General features: G+C 40.7%; 1 protein-coding gene across 7 annotated transcripts in view; it reads right to left on the bottom strand.

Annotated features, from left to right (window-relative positions):
- Positions 1–1,746: 1,746 nt before the first annotated feature.
- The window catches only part of LOC149314870 (syntaxin-binding protein 6), a 156,480-nt gene continuing 140,200 nt past the window's right edge, over positions 1,747–18,026 (bottom strand). For all 7 annotated transcript variants that reach the window (XM_089522030.1, XM_089522032.1, XM_089522034.1 and 4 more), the window contains 2 exons: positions 6,412–6,569; positions 1,747–1,946 (listed from right to left, as the gene is read on the bottom strand). In XM_089522030.1, coding sequence (XP_089378156.1) covers positions 1,923–1,946; positions 6,412–6,569 — 182 coding nt within the window. In that variant the 3' untranslated portion in view covers positions 1,747–1,922. The remainder of the gene's footprint in view (positions 1,947–6,411; positions 6,570–18,026) is intronic.

The raw sequence follows: 18,026 nt of genomic DNA on the forward strand, positions 1-18,026 counted from the left end.
GCTAAAAACCTACTTATTCGAACAGGCTTACCCCTGACCAGAATACTTCCTCCCCTCCCCCCCCCCCCCCCCCATCGTCAGCATTGTTTCGCTGGCATGAAATTTTATTATTTTTATTGAATTGTTTTTAATTTAACTCTGTATGGCTTATTGTTGTATTGTTGTATAGTTGCTGTTCACCACCCTGATTTTAAGAAGGGCGGTATACAAATAAATTTATTATTATTATTATTATTATTATTATTATTATTATTTATTACCTGTTCCAATTGACATCCGTGATGTAGTAGCATCTGTTTACATACGTTTTTTGGGTATAAAACTCTCATTAGGAAAAATTTCAAATACAGGCAAAAAAATTAGCTAGGAAATGAATGTACAACATGATGCTGATCCATAGTTTCACAGATGCAGCATGGATCGGCATGCTGTTGACTCAGCCCAGCATATGTTCAGTGATATTAGAGGGGATGACAGAATCCAGGCTCTCATTCAATTTTACCTGCTATGGGAGAATGGCCTGGACTTTATACCCTTCCTCTTGCCTGCCTTCACAATGAATATCCTAAGTGACTGATTGTAGCTAACAGAACTGACTTCATGTTCAAGGTATGTTGAAGGTATGTTCATCCACATCAAGTGTTGGGAACTCCATAGGAAACCCTCATCTAAATTCTGGATACAGAGCTCCAATACCAGCAACTTTATGTGCAGTTCCCATTTGTGAAGTACCCAATCCAAGAGGCATCTGAACATGTATTGGTCTTGATAGATTAGAAAGCATAACTTCATAACAAATGTGAAATAGGATGTTTTTGGCAAGTGTTTTTACTAAACAAACTGTTAAGATAGTGAAGTATATTTCATTATATTTTACTCTAGAATTAATATGATCCTTTCTCAGTGACTCCAAGTGGAACCATGTCTTTTGCCTTCTCTTGCCAAGAAGGGACAGACAACAAATGATGAGAAAAACAGAGTCCAGTAAAGCTGAAGCATGTCTGACAGCAGTAGAACTGCAGACACTGGGACTGTTTCGAGTTATATTAAAATTACGAAATGATTCTGGCATATTATGGGGTTAAGCCCAACATTACTGCTCTATAGAAGAAAGTCACTGAAATGAATACTTAACATAGGTCTCCTGATTTCAGTGCTCTACTCTATTTAACATTAACACTGCATTAGCTCTATAGGTTTAAACGTTTTTTTAAAATGTAATTTTAAAAGAAAAAAAACAGCTCTTCTATAATTTTGCTGCTAAATTCCAGATTAGAAATGTAATCAGATTTTTCTTAGGACTTCATATCTGAACTGTGCATTCCTGGTGATATTATTGTAGAATCTAAATCATACATGCAGAAAGCAGAAACAAAGGAATGCAATGTTGACAAAAGGGCAACATCTCACATTCAAATCTGTACTGTAATGCTGGTGATGGCTCATGCAAAATATGTTTAGTAAAAATGGCACAAACGAAATCACAGGCTGTTTTTTTTATATCAAACCACTTGGCTTTGCCCAGTGACAGGAGGAATAAGCTGTGTAACTGCAAAGACTATTATGAAACAGCTGGTTGGATTTTATTTTTATTCAGTAATCTTTCTTGTAGCTCAATTTATTTTTTCTTCCTTACTACTGGGAACAGTGGGATGCTGCAGATACATGCAGTTCAATATATCCTTTGGTCCTATTTCCATGTTAACACCGCCTCTTACTTTAAATATGTTTCTTTTTTTTAAAAAAAAATGGAGATATTGCAGAATGGCTTAGCAATAGAAAGGGTAGGAATGCAACTTATTTCCTACATAACAACTGAAGTTAACTGGGTTTAACTGAACTGTGAGAAAAAGGATCTCCAGTAAAAACAGATGAACCAAGCTTTTCAGTTCCTCTTGGAAAGATCTCTACATTAGGCATTTTCAGCATTTGTGCTTCATGGCAAGCTGGGGAGAAAAAGAGAAAAAGAGATGTATTAAAACACTTATTTCCAATTACAGCAAGATATTGATGGTTTAGTAATATGCCCAAAAAGTGTGTATTTGTCTGAAACACACATTAAACTTTCTCGCTCTGTATGCTTCTATATTGTCTACAGCATTCAAAGACCATTCCATCACCAAACAAGAACATCTAGTTGTTTTCATGCTCTTTGAATGTACCTTCAAAGAGAAGTGGTTGAAGCTCTAGCAAGAGAAACTAGAAAATATTCTAAAATATTATTCATTTGTAGTAAATATTATCCAATTATGAAGATCACAAAGAGATATTAAGTACAATGACAGCCTGACAAACCCATTCTAAACTATATACCAGGAGTCTTGGCTCTGAAAGTTATCCTGAAGTACAACTCTTACAACTATTTGTGCTGACTGGAGTTTCTAGAAAGCCAAAACATCTAGTAGGTGATTCCCTGTACCTACTCTAAAGAAAATGGCATGCTAAAGTAAATAGAAGTAAGTTCCCTCATTTCCATTTCAAGTAAAGAATGAAATGTGGAGTTTGGTTTATCTTCCTAACCTGGGACTGCAAAGAAGGATCAAACCATGTTGTGTAATCTTTGTTTCAAGAATTTTCCCAAAACACAGGAATTTTTTTTTAAAAAAATGATACTACAAGGGGAAGAACAAAGACATATAGACTCTTGCTTATCATCCTCCTAACCATCATTGGAGATTATGTGAGTGCTGTTTTATTTATTTTTTTATAGTAAAAAATAAGATGTATTGTATATACTCATATATAAGTCTAGAAATCTTAGTCAAAAAATTGACTCCGAAAACCCGCATCAAGTTATCCACGAGTCAATGTAAGTACTGTACTGTACTTTAATACTTATTAAAAAAGGAACCATCCCCTGGTGAAAGGTAAGAATGTCATCTATTCTGGAGGCACTCACACCCCCTTTATATTCTCTCACCCATGAAGCCTTTAGTATGAGCACAAACAGTTATGCCTGCCCGAATTTTGTATTTTTTCTGGCACTGTTCTCCTTTGCTTCATCCTTTGCATCCTTTTTTACACACCCCTAAGTTTTACTCTTGACTTATCTATGAGTCATATCAAAATCCATAATTTTGGCCCCAAACCTGCCTTCAACTCATACATGAGGTCGACTTATAGTCGAGTATATACGGTAAGCAGCAGTTGAAATTATTTGATATAATGGACTCTATCTTTACTCTGTCTGGACCCATGCTGAATGTCTGGCCCTATAAATAGACCTGGACCACAATAGGACTGATACTTAAACATTAGGTACTGCCTCTTATGCTTAGCTAACCTGTGGCGCGTTACACACTGCCATAAGGGACGTCCTTAGGACATCCCATTTTGAAAAAGGGGCATCTCTTCCAGACGCCCCTTACCCTATTACGGACAGAGTCCGTAACAAATGGCGGCGGCCGTTCCACATGGCCGCCACCATTTTGATGTGGCGGACACTCTGCGTGCGGACATCGCGGCCCAGAAGTGATGCCGCAAATGCACGCTTTGACACTTGCGGCGTCTCTTCCAGGTTGCCGGAAGGAGAGCGATTTTTGCACTCCTTCTTTGCAGCGTGGAGGAGTTGCGCGGTTTGGCTGCTGTGACTCCTCCGCACTGCAACCGGCAGCGGCCCGAGACCACCCCTTTTGGGCGGTCTGTAACGGGCCTGTGTCATAGAAAACAAAAAGGTACCTAGTCAGATAATCCACTCCAGGGCTGGGCATCATAGGATGCTATACTGTATGTGTTAGGTTCGGCTCCCATGCTACCAACTAGCAGACAACATCCCAGACCACTGTGTGCTTGAAACGAGGCCACTTGTAGCCAATTTTTGCAGTTTGTTGGTAGATTTTTTTGGGGGAGGGGGGGAATTCAATATGGCTTCTTGCCATATTTGGGGTGATTTTCATTCCCCAATCTGAGGTGGGTGGGAGTTAACAGGTGGGAATTTGGGGAATGCAAAAAAAACTTCCAGTGATCACATGTCAATGTGCCACAGATTTCCCATACCTAATGTAGTCCATCAACCTCGTCATTGTCTATACGTTTTGATACTGCCAGAAGTTTCAATCTGGAGTCTACAGATTCTAGGGACTGAATATGGGACCATTCTTTATGCAAAACATGTGTCAAATTATTGGCTGTCCCATGCATTCATCAGTCCTCCAGCTGTGCTGAGATGTGTTTTTGAAATACTGAGGTAGAGAACAAGTAACCAGTGGTAAGTTATCATCTGGATAATTTAGGACACACACAGCAAAATCTGTTTTTGAGAGGTTCCAGCAAACATCTTTCTCCAAATCTCCTTCACTTCCTACAGCAATTAACTTGACATGTAGTCACTCATTAAAATGTCACAGCAGAGAGCCACCTCTTTTAACTGAAATCTTTAGAGTATATCTTGGAATGGATGTTAAAAATGAAGATGTTGAAAAATGATTTCCCCCACACCTCTTTTAAAAAGTTAATGGATAAAAATCATTAAAATGTTTGGCAATTTATTTTACATGCCAGGACTTCATATATACATATTTGATAAACTGCATATAAACTGTGAATTTATATAAATAATTGACTTCTGTAACAATGGCTCTTGTGAAGTTACTTCAAAGTGTTCCAAAGTAAATACGAGCCAGAATAATTGGTTTGCTTCTTTCTTTTTTAGTGGTTAGAACAAAACAGAATTCCAGTCTTCATTAGAATTAATTGGAATTCAGTTCTTAATCATCAGTTACAGAAAAGTACAAATGCTGAAGAAATAAATTAATGTTGAAGAACTAAACTAGCAGCAAGATTTTTTTTCAGTTTCAAACTGTGGTACAATGCTAGAAACACTCCTTTTAAAAATTAGGATTGTCCCTAAAGCCTAGGGCTCTTCAGTGTTGATCCTCCATACATGCTCCACAACAAAAAGTTTATTGGGTTTGAGGTTTTGTACCACATAATGCAGGAGAACAATAACATGGTTTCCATATTGTGTACTGAGAGGACTTTCAAAAGTCTTCCCACAACAGCTCCAATATGTAGAATGCTCTTTTACCTTTTTTTAAAACTGAGAAACCATTATCAGCATCAGTATGCAAAGGGATCTTTTTGTAGGCTCAAGTCTATGAAAACTCATGTGCCGGCTTCTTTCTTTCAGTTATTCTCAAAGGTGCTACAAGATCCCTTTTCATACTGATTTTCTGGACTAACATGGCTATGTCTTTGTATTCCATGATCAGCATAATTTATCTGTATGAATTTTCTTCCAAGAAAATATGCTGTTGGCATGTAATCAATTATGGCTGTAGGGGCATTCAAGGGTGGATAGATCAACCATCTGGAACTAATGATAATGAAGTGTGGGTAGGGACAGAAATGAAGGTGGATGCCCAATTGGGAATGCTGACATAGTAAGAACATGGTTGACAATACAGGCTAAAGACATAGTTTGGGCTGAGGATTTAAGAAGAGAGCCAGTATTGTGTAATGGTTTAAATGTTGGACTAGGATTCTGGGAGAACAGGATTCAAATTCCCACTCAGCCATGGTACTCCACTAGATGACTATGAGAAAGTCACACTCTCAGCCTCAGAGGAAGACATTGGGAAACCCCTCTGAACAAATCTTGCCCCCCCAAAAAAACCCCAACCCAAGACAGGTTTGCTGTAGGGTCATCATAAATGAGAAATGACTTGAAGGTACAAAACAACAACAACAACAACAACATATTTAAGAACAGGTCTGTCTCAAGCACAGGTGGGAAACTGGTAGAACAAAAAACAACACAACTACAGCCCGAGATGAATTGTGGCTAGTCAGGGGCTCGCTCATCTTACTCTGAAATGACAGTCTTATCAATGAAATATATTGAATCTAGTACAGTGATGGCAAATCTTTTTGATATTGAGTGTCCAAAACCCAGTGGCATTCCTGCACTGGATGACACCGAGTACCAGGGGCAGGACTTCTGCCTTCCAGGGGTGGGACTTCTGGAGGCTACCCAAGGCACATGCTCTCAGCCTCAGGCTAGCATTAGCAAACCCCCCTCTGATTAAACTTGCCAAGAAAACTCCATTATAGTTTCACCTTAGGATTGCCATAAGTTAACAGGTGTGGATTTTTCATGCCCTTTTGACTGCTGAAAGATTGATACTTTGTTACTGAAAAGATCATATTTCTTCATCTGTGATCCAATGGACAGAAGATTTAACAATGCTTTGCGACATTTGAAAAAATTATGTACAGTATAAACAAAATTTACAGATGGATGTATATTTGGACATTTGCCCTGCTTTTATAGAAATGTATGGCTAATATAATTTTTCCTCTTTCTGTAGTTTTATTTTCCTGCTTTTGTTATACTGAAACATTACTGTATGTAATTGGGAACTGAAACATTTTTAAAAATGGGGGGGAAAGCCCCACCACACGTCATTTTACCTTGTGTGCAGTTTCTGCAAACTGCTGAGCACTGTTCTTCATATCCTCTGTCTTTTCTTCTGTTCGACCTAACCTCTCACCACGTTCATTCAAAGCCTGACTTGCCTTCTGTACTGCGCTGGTCACACTGTCTGCTGCCGTATGCAGTATACTGTTTCCTGAAAAATATACAGATTCATAGAAATCAAAATGCTGGTAACTGTAAATGAAAAAAAAAACCTGCATGTAACACATATTATTTAATCTTGGTAATCTCATTTTAAAGTAAACATAACGTTGGACCACAACAAGGATGGGGAAAATATGGCCCAAGGACTAAATGCGAGTCCCATAGCTGTTTTTCAGGCCCTGAGGAGCCCTCATCACCACAAAGTTTTATTTTACACAGAAATCTTTACCACCCCTACCTAAGGATTAAACCTGGGATCTTGTGCATGCAAAGAAAATACTATGTCACATAGCTGTGGCTTATCAATTTAAAAGAATCATAAGCAGTTCTTCTTGAAAAACCATGCTCCTCTAATAATAATTGCATGACAATCTGACCCTGAATGCTGGGGGACCTCAAGTGGAAACTAAAGCTGAAGGTCGCATTCAGTAAAATCTGTGGATCTGATGGCATAAGAACAAAACAAATAAAACAAGCACAAACAGCTTCATTTATATACCGCTTCTTACCAAACTAGCAGTGTCTAAGCGATTTACAACTATAAGCTAATTGCCCCCACCAAGACTTCCTTGTACTTTGCAGCTTGGGAAACTGTTGCATAAGAACTTAATCCTGTGTAGATAGGCACAGAACTGATCTTTGCTCAGCGAGAAAAAGTATCACCCATGGTAGGGAAAATGTCCAATCAGTCCCTTTGTCATAATCTCCACCACTTTGTGGAATGTGGACCCCAAGATCTTCCCTATTCGGAATTCAGCTCCTGAAAGATGTTTCTTACCACAGCTGAATTGTCTTCAAGGTCATTTTAAGGCTTAATTTTCTATGATCAGAAGTACAAATGAAGGAAATTAGCCTTACTTTCAGGTTATTATTATTGTTAACTTTATTTATAAAGCGCCATAAATCTACACAGCACTGTACAAAACCAAGTAAAATCAAGAATATAAAAGCCTGCCTATGGCGTACAACCTAAAAGTTAAAGCAACAAATTAAAAACATCATATGAGACAAGTTAAAACAGCAATATCCACTATTCAGGTAAGCAAAAACTGGGTTGGAGTACATTTTCATAGTGTTTTTGTTTTGTTTCTTAAGTTATAAATAAATACTACTACTACTACTACTACTACTACTATTATTATGAGGGTGAGTCCAGTGGAAGTTGCACCAGGGGTGCTTATGTGATCAACAGGCTTATAACGCAAATCTAAAATACATGTTTATGTTGACAGATGCCCTCAAGAGTTAGTAATCATTGGTCTCAAACTGTTTAAAACTTAAAATGTAATACTGCAAAACATTTTTATAAATTAAAGCAAAACTTATGATGAAAGTACCACTTTATGTTATTTGGGAAGCTGAGGACTACACATGTACTTTCTTTTATTATTATTATTGCTTTTCAGCTAGATCTGCAGGAAAAGATGTTCTTCCAAATTTCCATAATGATAACAATTCCAGTACAAGATGAAAGGAATCACTTTTTCTTATATGTAAACCATTTTGTCCAAGTTTATCAGTCAATATATCAACTTCTGTAATCTGTGATGCTTTGATCACCCTTTTCTCTGATGTGGTTACATTGAAGTGAAGGGATGACCTACTTTCTATGAGAGCCACATATGACACAACATAGAGCCTTCATGCACATTGCAAAGAAGAATTTTCTGTCAATGCTTTTGCTTTCCACTGCTTCAGGAAGCAACTGTGTAATCAAGTCAACTTTCAAAATTGTATAGATGCTTTATACATTTGGGCCAAGTTTGATTGCAAAAGGTATTTGTGCTGATATCTCCTTTGACCTAAAATATGCTAACTTTCAAAGGAAAAAAATGATGACATGTTTTCACCTCTATTGTGTTTAATCTGAAAGAATACTGTTCCATCTTTGCATTGCTTTTAGTGTAACTACAGAATATAGAGAAACTTTTCAAAATATTCTGAAAGAATTCCAATTCTTGTACAGTACTGGATTTCCTCAGCAACAGCCATCTCTCACTTGCCAAAGGGAAGCAATCAACAGGCCCCATGAGTCCTGTCAGGCCTATTACCTGTTAAAACCAGCTCACACCTGAGCACCATTCCATCCTGACAATATCTGGAGGCAGCATAAGGGTGTTACCAGATAGCAAAAGCTATTGTTAGTAACCAAAGAATAGTAATGCTTCTGAGTCTAGAGTTATAATACCATTATTAATATTCTGACCTTTAATGAGATCAGATACTAGAGAGAGGCTGTGCTAATGAAGGACACAGAGAAGAAAAACAGCTTAAAAGCCTTCCTTGAATAAATATGAATAAAAGATTAAACAAGATACAATTACATCAAAGAAATAGAATGTAAGACAGGATGTTGAATATGACCCTAAAACATACAAATCTTACAAGGTTAAGTGAGTTGAATATAATTTTAAAAAGACCCTAGGAATAAATGTATACTTAAAAGGAGAAACAAGATTATTTTTCCTATAAAGGGAAACAAACAACAAAACCAGTTGGTCCAGGTCTACATAGATAATGTACATCTATAGCTGAACACATAAATGTATTCCACTGCAACATTCCCTTGATGTTGTGCAAAATACATCAATCTCCTCCTGGTGTTTTAGCATACAATCCTGTCCAGCCATCTGCAAAGGTGAGATCTATCTACATAATGGATGTGTACAGGCTTCCTCATTGGAGACAACTACACTGCTGTGCAATATATGGGTGTGCATACACACTGAGAGAGCAAAAATGGCTTTATCCCACTACCCAATTGTTTTTTCAGTGAATAGGATGCCTAAACAGCGTGAGTGTAAAAATATACTTCACAGATTTAATTTTGTTCCAGTTCATACACCACCATGTCATGATTCCTGAAATATCATTGTGCAACTAAAGCCCACTTTTTTAAAATCTTAAGATGCTATCAAAATCCTTGGTCCCATAGCTTAAGGTTGCCCTGACACTAGATTCTGCACACAGTATTCTTGATCAAAATTTATGCCAAGCTGACACAGCTGTGATGAACAAATCCTTAAAAAACGAAAATAGGCAAATTAACACTTTTAAACATCTTGCTAGTAGCATTTATTTTTCATGCATAACACTCAGTATAGAATAACTTTTTGCTAATGCCAAAGCTCACAACCTTTTTCTTGTATCATTTGATTATTGCTATGGAATTGCCTCTTTGTGACATTCTGCAGTAAATCAACAAAAATGTTATTTTTAAAAAGGAAATAAACAGATGAAAAAGACGAAAGACACAGGTTACAAGGGCAGAAGAGTTATGTCCAGCCCTGGACCTCACCTGGAATACTGTGTCCAGTTCTGGGCACCATAATTGAGAAGTTGAAGCGTGTCCAGAAAAATGCAAAATGGTTAAGGGTCTGGAAACCATACCCTATGAGAAGCAACTTAGGGAACTGGGTATATTTAGCCTGGAGAAGAGAGCATTAAGAGGAGATATGATAGCCCTGTTTAAATAATTGAAGGGATGTCATCTTGAGGATGGAACAAGCCTGTTTTCTTCTGCTCCAGAGAACAGGACCCGTAACAATGGATGCAAGCTACAGGCAAAAAGATACTCCACCTAAAAATTAGGAGGAATTTCCTGATAATAAGAGCTGATTGACAATGGAACAGGTCCCCTTAGAATGTGGTGGAGTCTCCTTCTTTGGAAATCTTTAAACAGAGGCTGGATGGTCCTCTGTTTGGGGGTACTTTGATTGTGTATTACTGCATGGCAAGGCATTGGACTTAATGGTCCTTGTGGTCTCTTCCAAATCTAGGATTCTATGATTTATACTATTTATTTATTTAGCACCATTAGGGTACATGGCAATTAATATCAGTAGTTTATAATTATTAATTTGACAGTTCCCTGCCCTCAGCCCTTCAATTTAAAAAGATGCAACACACGAAGACAAGGGAATGGCACTGTAAGTGGAGGCTAAGAGGCTGAACAGACTGCCCTTAAGGAGCGGCCTGTAGCCCTCTCTTTCTTAGCCAGACCAGGGCCACAGCAACTGCATGCTGTGGCTCCGATCTGGTCTTTCTGAGGCACAAAAAGGAGCTGCAAAAAGTGGCTCCTTTTTGTGCCACAGAAAGGGTGCAATAGCTGCTGGCGCCATGGCTTTTCAGTACTCCTTTGGCATTGTGTCATCTGGACACAGCACCAGAAGAGCGCTGTGACACCACCGCTGTGTAGTGGATTGCACAGCGTCATGCTGGCATGGGGATGGAGTAGGGGCATGCATCATCCACATCCCACTCCACCCCCATGCTGGCCTTTGATGCTGGTCTTTACAGCTCCTAAGTCAGGAAAATGCTGGGCGGTTTCTGAGGCCACAGCAGTGGTAGCTGGGACAGCGAGAGGGCATTTCCTCAGTTGCGGGGTTTAGGAAAGATGTGTTCTCTCTCTAGAGGCCACAATAATGGCAGCTGTGACAGACCTCAGACTATTTCTGAGGGGTCAACTCTTTCAAAAATTTAAGATTTTCTAGTGAATCACAGATACACTATAGTTACATGGTTTGACATTTTTCTGCTCTTTTATCCTAATTTGGTTCTCAGTGAGTCCACAGATGATATACCCAGTTTACTAACAGGGCAAAGGGCAAATTTTCCAGGCTGTAACAATGAGGAAACAGCTATATTTAGCATTCACCTAATTTTGTTCATTACATTAAAAGTGAAAGGAAGCCAAAAATTATTTCTGTCTAAGCAGAAGGTGCCCTGTGCTACTGAGAAGAGCAAAGGTTTATGAACTCTGACATGCAAGAAATTGACCTTCTGACAACAAATCTGCACTGTGTGTATTGCTCGAAACTTGCCAGAACCAACTATATTGAAAGTGAACATACACAATCCCTTAGGAAAAGTATTCAAATCCTACATGTCTCAAAAACAAAACAAAACAAAGCAAACTGAATGTAAGTAGCACTTTCATATAATTAACCTAACCTCTTTGAATCTCAGAATGGTGACTTAAGGTTAAAATGGAAGCAAATTTTTGCTCAGAAACAGTTTTACATAAGTGCTTTCCCTATGCAATATTTGTAGCACTCTAAATGCAATCAATAACACCAAAATATCTGCTAATACAGTTGGCCCTCATTATCCATGGAATATTTTTATCCATGGATTCATAATCATCCATAACTTGAAAATATTTTAAAAAATAATATAAATTCCACAAGCAAAACTTGTTTTCCCCATTTTATACCATTTCACTATGCCATTGGGACAAACATTCAAGGATTTTGGTATCCATGGGGGGTCCTGGAACCAAACCCCAGCGGATACCAAAAGCCCACTGTAAAAGCAAGATTATGGCACAATATAAACAGCATGCATTTAGGCTTCTTATACTTGGCAGAAGGATCCAGATAACATAGACTCCACACATGCCTTAAGTTTACAAGCTGGACTGTTAGTGTACAACTCAATAAGCATATAGCCTAATATTCATCAGTGTCTCCACACAATCCAGATATTGATATTCTGATGGAGTGTTCTGGTTGTTGTTATTTTGTATTGCCTTTAAGTTGTTTCCAACTTGTGGTCACCCTATCAAAAAGATTTATTGGCAGGTTTCTTCAGAGGGGGTTTGCCATCGTCATCCTCTGAGGCTGAGAGAGTGTGACTTGCCCAAGGTCACCCAGTGGGTTTCTATGGCTGAGCGGTGATTTGAACCCTGCTGTCCAGAGTCACAGGCCAATGCTCAAAACCCTACACCATGCTGGCTCTCTTAAAAGCTTTCTGGTACGTCACTTAAGAAAAAGGCAAGAATTAATGGAAAAGATATTCATAACTTGATTTGATGATCTCTTATATCTTGAAACAAAACCAGGAGAAAGAACAAACAAGGAAACCTGAATTTGCATTTCTCAAGCAGCCCTTGAGGAACAGCCATTTGACTTTCCTTTTTAATCAAAATATTTAAAAACAACATCCACAAATCTCTGTTCTTTCAACGCTTCTCCTCTAGAGAGAGACTTCAAAGGAGAATGCTCAGTCATTTTATAGTCCAAGGATTTTAAGCCAAGCATTGCTCTGAGCAATAGCTGAGACTAAACCTTCTCTCCTGTGGACTTAATGTGTGTGAAAAAGAGATTCAAAGGTGTGTGTGTAGGTGTGTGTGTGTGTGTGTTTTAAAGCTGGCTGAGTAGGTGAAGGACCCTGACTGCAATCTTTCCATTTCAGCATCAGCAATTTAAAACAAATAAACACATCTCTCTGGCTTTTCTTCGTGAACGAAGATTCAGGAAGGACTCATCCTGCACTTCCTACAAGCGCATTGATGACTAAAAAGGCCAATCCGAGGTAAACAAGTCCAGATGCAGAAAGCACAGCAGAGGGTCTCCTTGGGTGATGTTTCCGGGTTGTGGTTCTTTCTGCATTGTCGTTTCTCTTCGAGACTCGTTCGGCGTGAGCTTTCAAAAAAGGCTGTAGCATCTTGGACAGTGCGTCTCCATGCCTCCCGGTGCGAGGCCAAGGTGGACCATTGTTGGTGATCAATTTGGCTGAGCCTGAGATGTTTCAGGGAGTCCTTGTATCTCTTCTTTGGGGCTCCCCTCTTACGCTAACCCGTGGCGAGTTCACCGTAGAATATTATTTTTGGGAGATGATGGTCCTTCATCCTAGAAACATGTCCTGCCCAGCGCAGCTGCGTCCCCAATAGCATGGCCTCAATGCTAGCGATCCCTGCTTGCTCAAGGACAGCAACATTTGTCACATAGTCAGTCCAGTGTATATTTAGAATTGTGCGTAAACAGCGCTGATGAAAGCGTTTGAGGAGTCATAGGTGTTTGCGATAGGTTTCCATGTTTCAGACCCATAAAGGAGAATAGACAGTACAATGGCTCTATACACATTGATTTTTATTCTTCGCCTCAGGTTTTTGTTACTACAAACTCTTTTGTAAAGCCTTCCGAATGCACTATATGGCTTTGCTAGTCTGTGATCAATCTCTTTATCAATCTTGGCGTCTGAGGAGATGATGCTTCCCAGGTTGGTGAACTGCTGAACAAACTTATGCACAGATTTGCCTATGGTGATGTGGGGATGGTAGTGTTCTTCCTGAGGTGCTGGCTGGTAGAGAACTTCTGTTTTCTTCAGGCTGACTTCCATCCCAAAGAGCTCTGCAGCTGTAGCAAAACAAGATGTTAGGTGCTGCAGAATTGCTTCTGTATGGGCAACGAGGGCAGCATCGTCAGCAAAAAGCAGCTCACGGACTAGATAGTTTAGAGCCTTAGTGCGAGCCCTCAGATGGCTTAAGTTAAACAGGCTACCATCAGTATGGTAGCGTATATAAATGCCGTCTTCTTCGAGATCTGCCATACCCCTCTGGAGCATCATGCTGAAGAAGATTGTAAATAGAGTTGGAACGAGAACACAACCTTGTTTCACACCATTAGTTATTAGAAAGGGCTCCGAGAGCGCGTCGCCATATCTGACTTGATCTTGCTGGCCTTCATGTAGCAGGATGATCATTTTGAGGAATTTGGGGGGCGGGCATCCTAGTCGTTCCAGGATCTGCCACAGACCTTTTCTACTCACAGTGTCGAAGGCTTTGGTGAGGTCGACAAATGTTACATAGAGTCCTTTGTTCTGCTCTCTACATTTCTCTTGCAGTTGTCTAAGGGCAAATACCATATCTGTAGTACTCCTATTAGCTCTGAAGCCACATTGGTTTTTGGGAAGAAGTTCTTCTGCAATAGCAGGAACTAATCTGTTCAGCAGCATCCTTGCAAGGATTTTTTCAGTGATGGAGAGCAGTGTTATACCTCGATAGTTTGAGCAATTGGATTTTGCTCCTTTTTTCTTATACAGGGTGATGATAACTGCATCTTGGAGATCTGATGTCAGTTCACCTTTTCCCCAGCAACTCACAAGGAGTTTGTGGAGTTTAGCATGGAGTAAATGACCTCCATGTTTCCAAGCTTCAGGTGGAATTCCATCAATCCCGGCTGCCTTGCCATTTTTTTTAATCTGTTGTATGGCCTTAAGGGTCTCTTCCAAAGTGAGAGCTATGTCCAATTCATTTTTCATCGGTTGTTGTGTCATAGTTTTTTGTGGGTTTTTCGGGCTATGTGGCCATGTTCTATAAAATTTTCTTCCTGATGTTTCGCCAGCATCTGCGGCTGGCATCTTCAGAGAATGCTCTGCCTGGAAAAAGTTGGGTCTATATATACTGTGTGACCCAACTTTTTCCAGGCAAAGCATTCTCTGAAGATGCCAGCCACAGATGCTGGTGAAACATCAGGAAGAAAATTTTATAGAACATGGTCACATAGCCCAAAAAACCCCACAAAAAACCATGGATGCCGGCCACGAAAGCCTTCGACTTCACATGTTGTGTCATATGTTAAATAGCTGAGTCTTAGACTACTTGGTTGGCACTAAAGAGGCTTTGGAAATGTTCAGCCCATCGGTTCAGAATGGAAGCATTATCGGTGATTAGTGTTTGGCCATCTGTACTGTATAGGGAACTTTGGACCTGATATGCAGGTCCAAACACTGCTTTAAGAGCTTTGTAAAACCCTCTGGAATCACCCAGATCTGCACAACGTTGTGTCTTTTCTGCTAAATTGATCCACCACTTGTTCTGAATATCTCAGAGTTTTTGTTGGAGTTGACTACATGCGAGGCGAAAGGCTGCTTTTTTACATGGCAAGATGGCTGGGTGAGGTGTGCCTGGTGAGCAGTTCTCTTCTTCGCCAACAGCTCCTGGTTCTCTTGGTTGTTTTCATCAAACCAGTCTTGGTTTTTCTTGAGGAAGAATCCTAAGGATTCTTCCGCAGACTGCAGGATGCTGTTTTTGATATGTTGCCAAAGCGCTGTAGGAGAAGAGTCTACAGGATGGTCTTCAAGTTTTGTTTGCAAATTTGCCTGGAAGTTGTCTCTCATGGTAGCTTGTTGAAGATTGTTGACTTGGAGTCTCCTCTTTAGGATGCCACCCCTCTTAGGTTTAAACTTAAAATGAAGATTTAGTTTACATCTTACGAGGCGATGATCTGTTTGACATTCTGCATTGGGCATCACTCGGGTATGACGGACATCACAAATATTTCTCTGGCACCCTAGGATATAGTCAATGAGGTGCCAGTGTTTGGATCAGGGATGCATCCAGGTTATCTTCAAGCTATCTTTCTGCTGAAAGATGGTGTTTGTAATAGCTGCTGTTCTGCACAGAACTCTAGCAGAAGGCGACCGTTATCATTACAGTTTCCAACACCATGTTTGTCTAAAACACCTTTCCTACTCTGGCATTGAAGTCACCAAGGATTATGATTTTATCTTCTGCAGGGACTTTTTGTATAAGTTGGCATAGGTCTTTCTCTGCAGGGTAAGCTTGCATAGTTGGAGCATATATACTGAAGAGAACAACATGTGGGAGGCATAAGGAGATAATGCGATCAGAGTGTCCTGTTGGCAAGGTTTCGAGTTTGGAGGCAATTATTATTATTATTAATTCCATTTATATACCGCCATTCCTACGATCATGGCGGTGTACAACAAATACAAAATACAAAATAGCCCAATCAAACCCCCTTATTAATACCAAACAGTACAATTCATAAAATCCAACATACAATCCAATAAGCCAATAAAACACAGTAAAAACAGTTTAAATACCATAATACAATACACACAGTGCACAGGGAGAAGAGTGGTAGTTAGGACACTTGAGGGAAGGCTTGGAGGAATAGATGAGTCTTAAGATTCTTTCTGAAAGACTCCAGGGAGGGGGCAGAGTGGAGCTCATCAGGAAGAGAGTTCCAAGTCTGCGGGGCCGATACAGAGAAAACCCTATGCGCAGACGCCGCATATCTGACATTGGGAACTCTCAGAAGATGTCTCCCTCCTGACCTGAGAGTGCGGGGCGGATTATATGGGGAGAGGCGGTCCTCCAAGTACTCTGGGCCCAAGCCATTTAGGGCTTTATAGGTAACGATCAACACCTTATATTGCGCCCGGAAGCGTATTGGCAGCCAATGCAGATCTTTCAGTATAGGTATTATATGGCTGGCCCTGGAACTACCAGTGACCAGCCTAGCTGCCATATTCTGGACTAATTGTAGCTTCCGGGTTTGGTACAAGGGTTGCCCCATGTAGAGCTCATTACAGAAATCGAGTCGAGAGGTTACCAGTGTGTGTACCACTGTTTCAAGGTCCTCCCGGCCCAGGAAGGGTCTCAGCTGGCGTATCAGCCGAAGCTGATAACAGGCGCCTCTGACTGTCGCATCCACCTGAGGAGTCAAGTGAAGCGACGAGTCCAGAAGCACCCCCAGACTGCGAACTGTGTCCTTCACAGGGAGTGTGACCCCACTCAGGACAGGTGGACAAATTTCCTTCCCGGGACTGGGGGAGCCAACCACAAGTACTTCCGTCTTCTCTGGATTCAGGCTGAGTCTGTTTTCCCTCATCCAGCCCATTACCGACTCCAGACAGGCATTGAGCGGAGAGATGCCATCCCTAGTCACTGCATCAGTCGGAGACACAGAGAAGACTATTTGGGTGTCATCAGTGTACTGATAACACCGCTCCCCATGTCTCCGGATGATCTCTCCCAGCGGCTTCATGTAAATGTTGAATAGCATAGGGGACAAAATCGCTCCCTGAGGGACCCCAGATGTAAGGGCCCTTCTATCGGAGCGACAGTCCCCCAGCTCCACCATCTGGAATCTGCCTGAGAGGTAGGAACGGAACCACTGCAAAGCAGTGCCCCCGATATCCAGCTCCCCCAGGCGATCCAGAAGGATACCATGGTCGATGGTATCGAAGGCCGCAGAGATGTCCAAGAGCAGTAACAGGGACATGCTACCCCTGTCCATGCCCAGACGGAGATCATCGACTAAGGCGACCATGGCAGTCTCAACCCCATAGCCCGCCCGGAAGCCGGTTTGAAATGGGTCCAGATAATCCGTATCCTCCAATACCCTCTGTAGCTGGAGGGCAACCGCTCTCTCGATCACCTTCACTAAAAATGGCAGCAGTGATACAGGCCGATAATTGTTTCGAATCAGGGGGTCAAGGGAGGGCTTTTTTAATAAAGGTTTTACGATGGCCGTTTTAAGATTAGTTGGAAAACGGCCCTCCCTGAAAGATGAATTGATAATACGGCACAACATCTCAGTTGTTGCCATTCCCCCTTGAACCGCCAGCCATGAAGGGCAGGGATCGAGAGAGCAGGTCGTCCTCCTAACGCTACGGAGGATCTTGTCCACATCCTCGGTACTAACAGACTCAAAATGATCCAGTATAACTGAATCGACGGGAGCTCTGGACGCCTCTACTCTCGATTCTGAACCAATAACAGCGTCGAGATCAGTCCTTAGCCGAGAGATTTTATCCGCGAAGAAGTTGTTAAACTCGTCACAGCAGGCTTTAGATGGCTCCAATAGTGGGTTCAGGGGGGAGCCAGTTGAGTAAGCTCTCTCACAACCCTGAA

The sequence above is a fragment of the Sceloporus occidentalis genome, unplaced genomic scaffold, assembly GCF_023333645.1.
Source record: "Sceloporus occidentalis isolate IW3139 unplaced genomic scaffold, rSceOcc1.0.p SCAF_4, whole genome shotgun sequence".
Classification (NCBI taxonomy): Eukaryota; Metazoa; Chordata; class Lepidosauria; order Squamata; family Phrynosomatidae; genus Sceloporus; species Sceloporus occidentalis.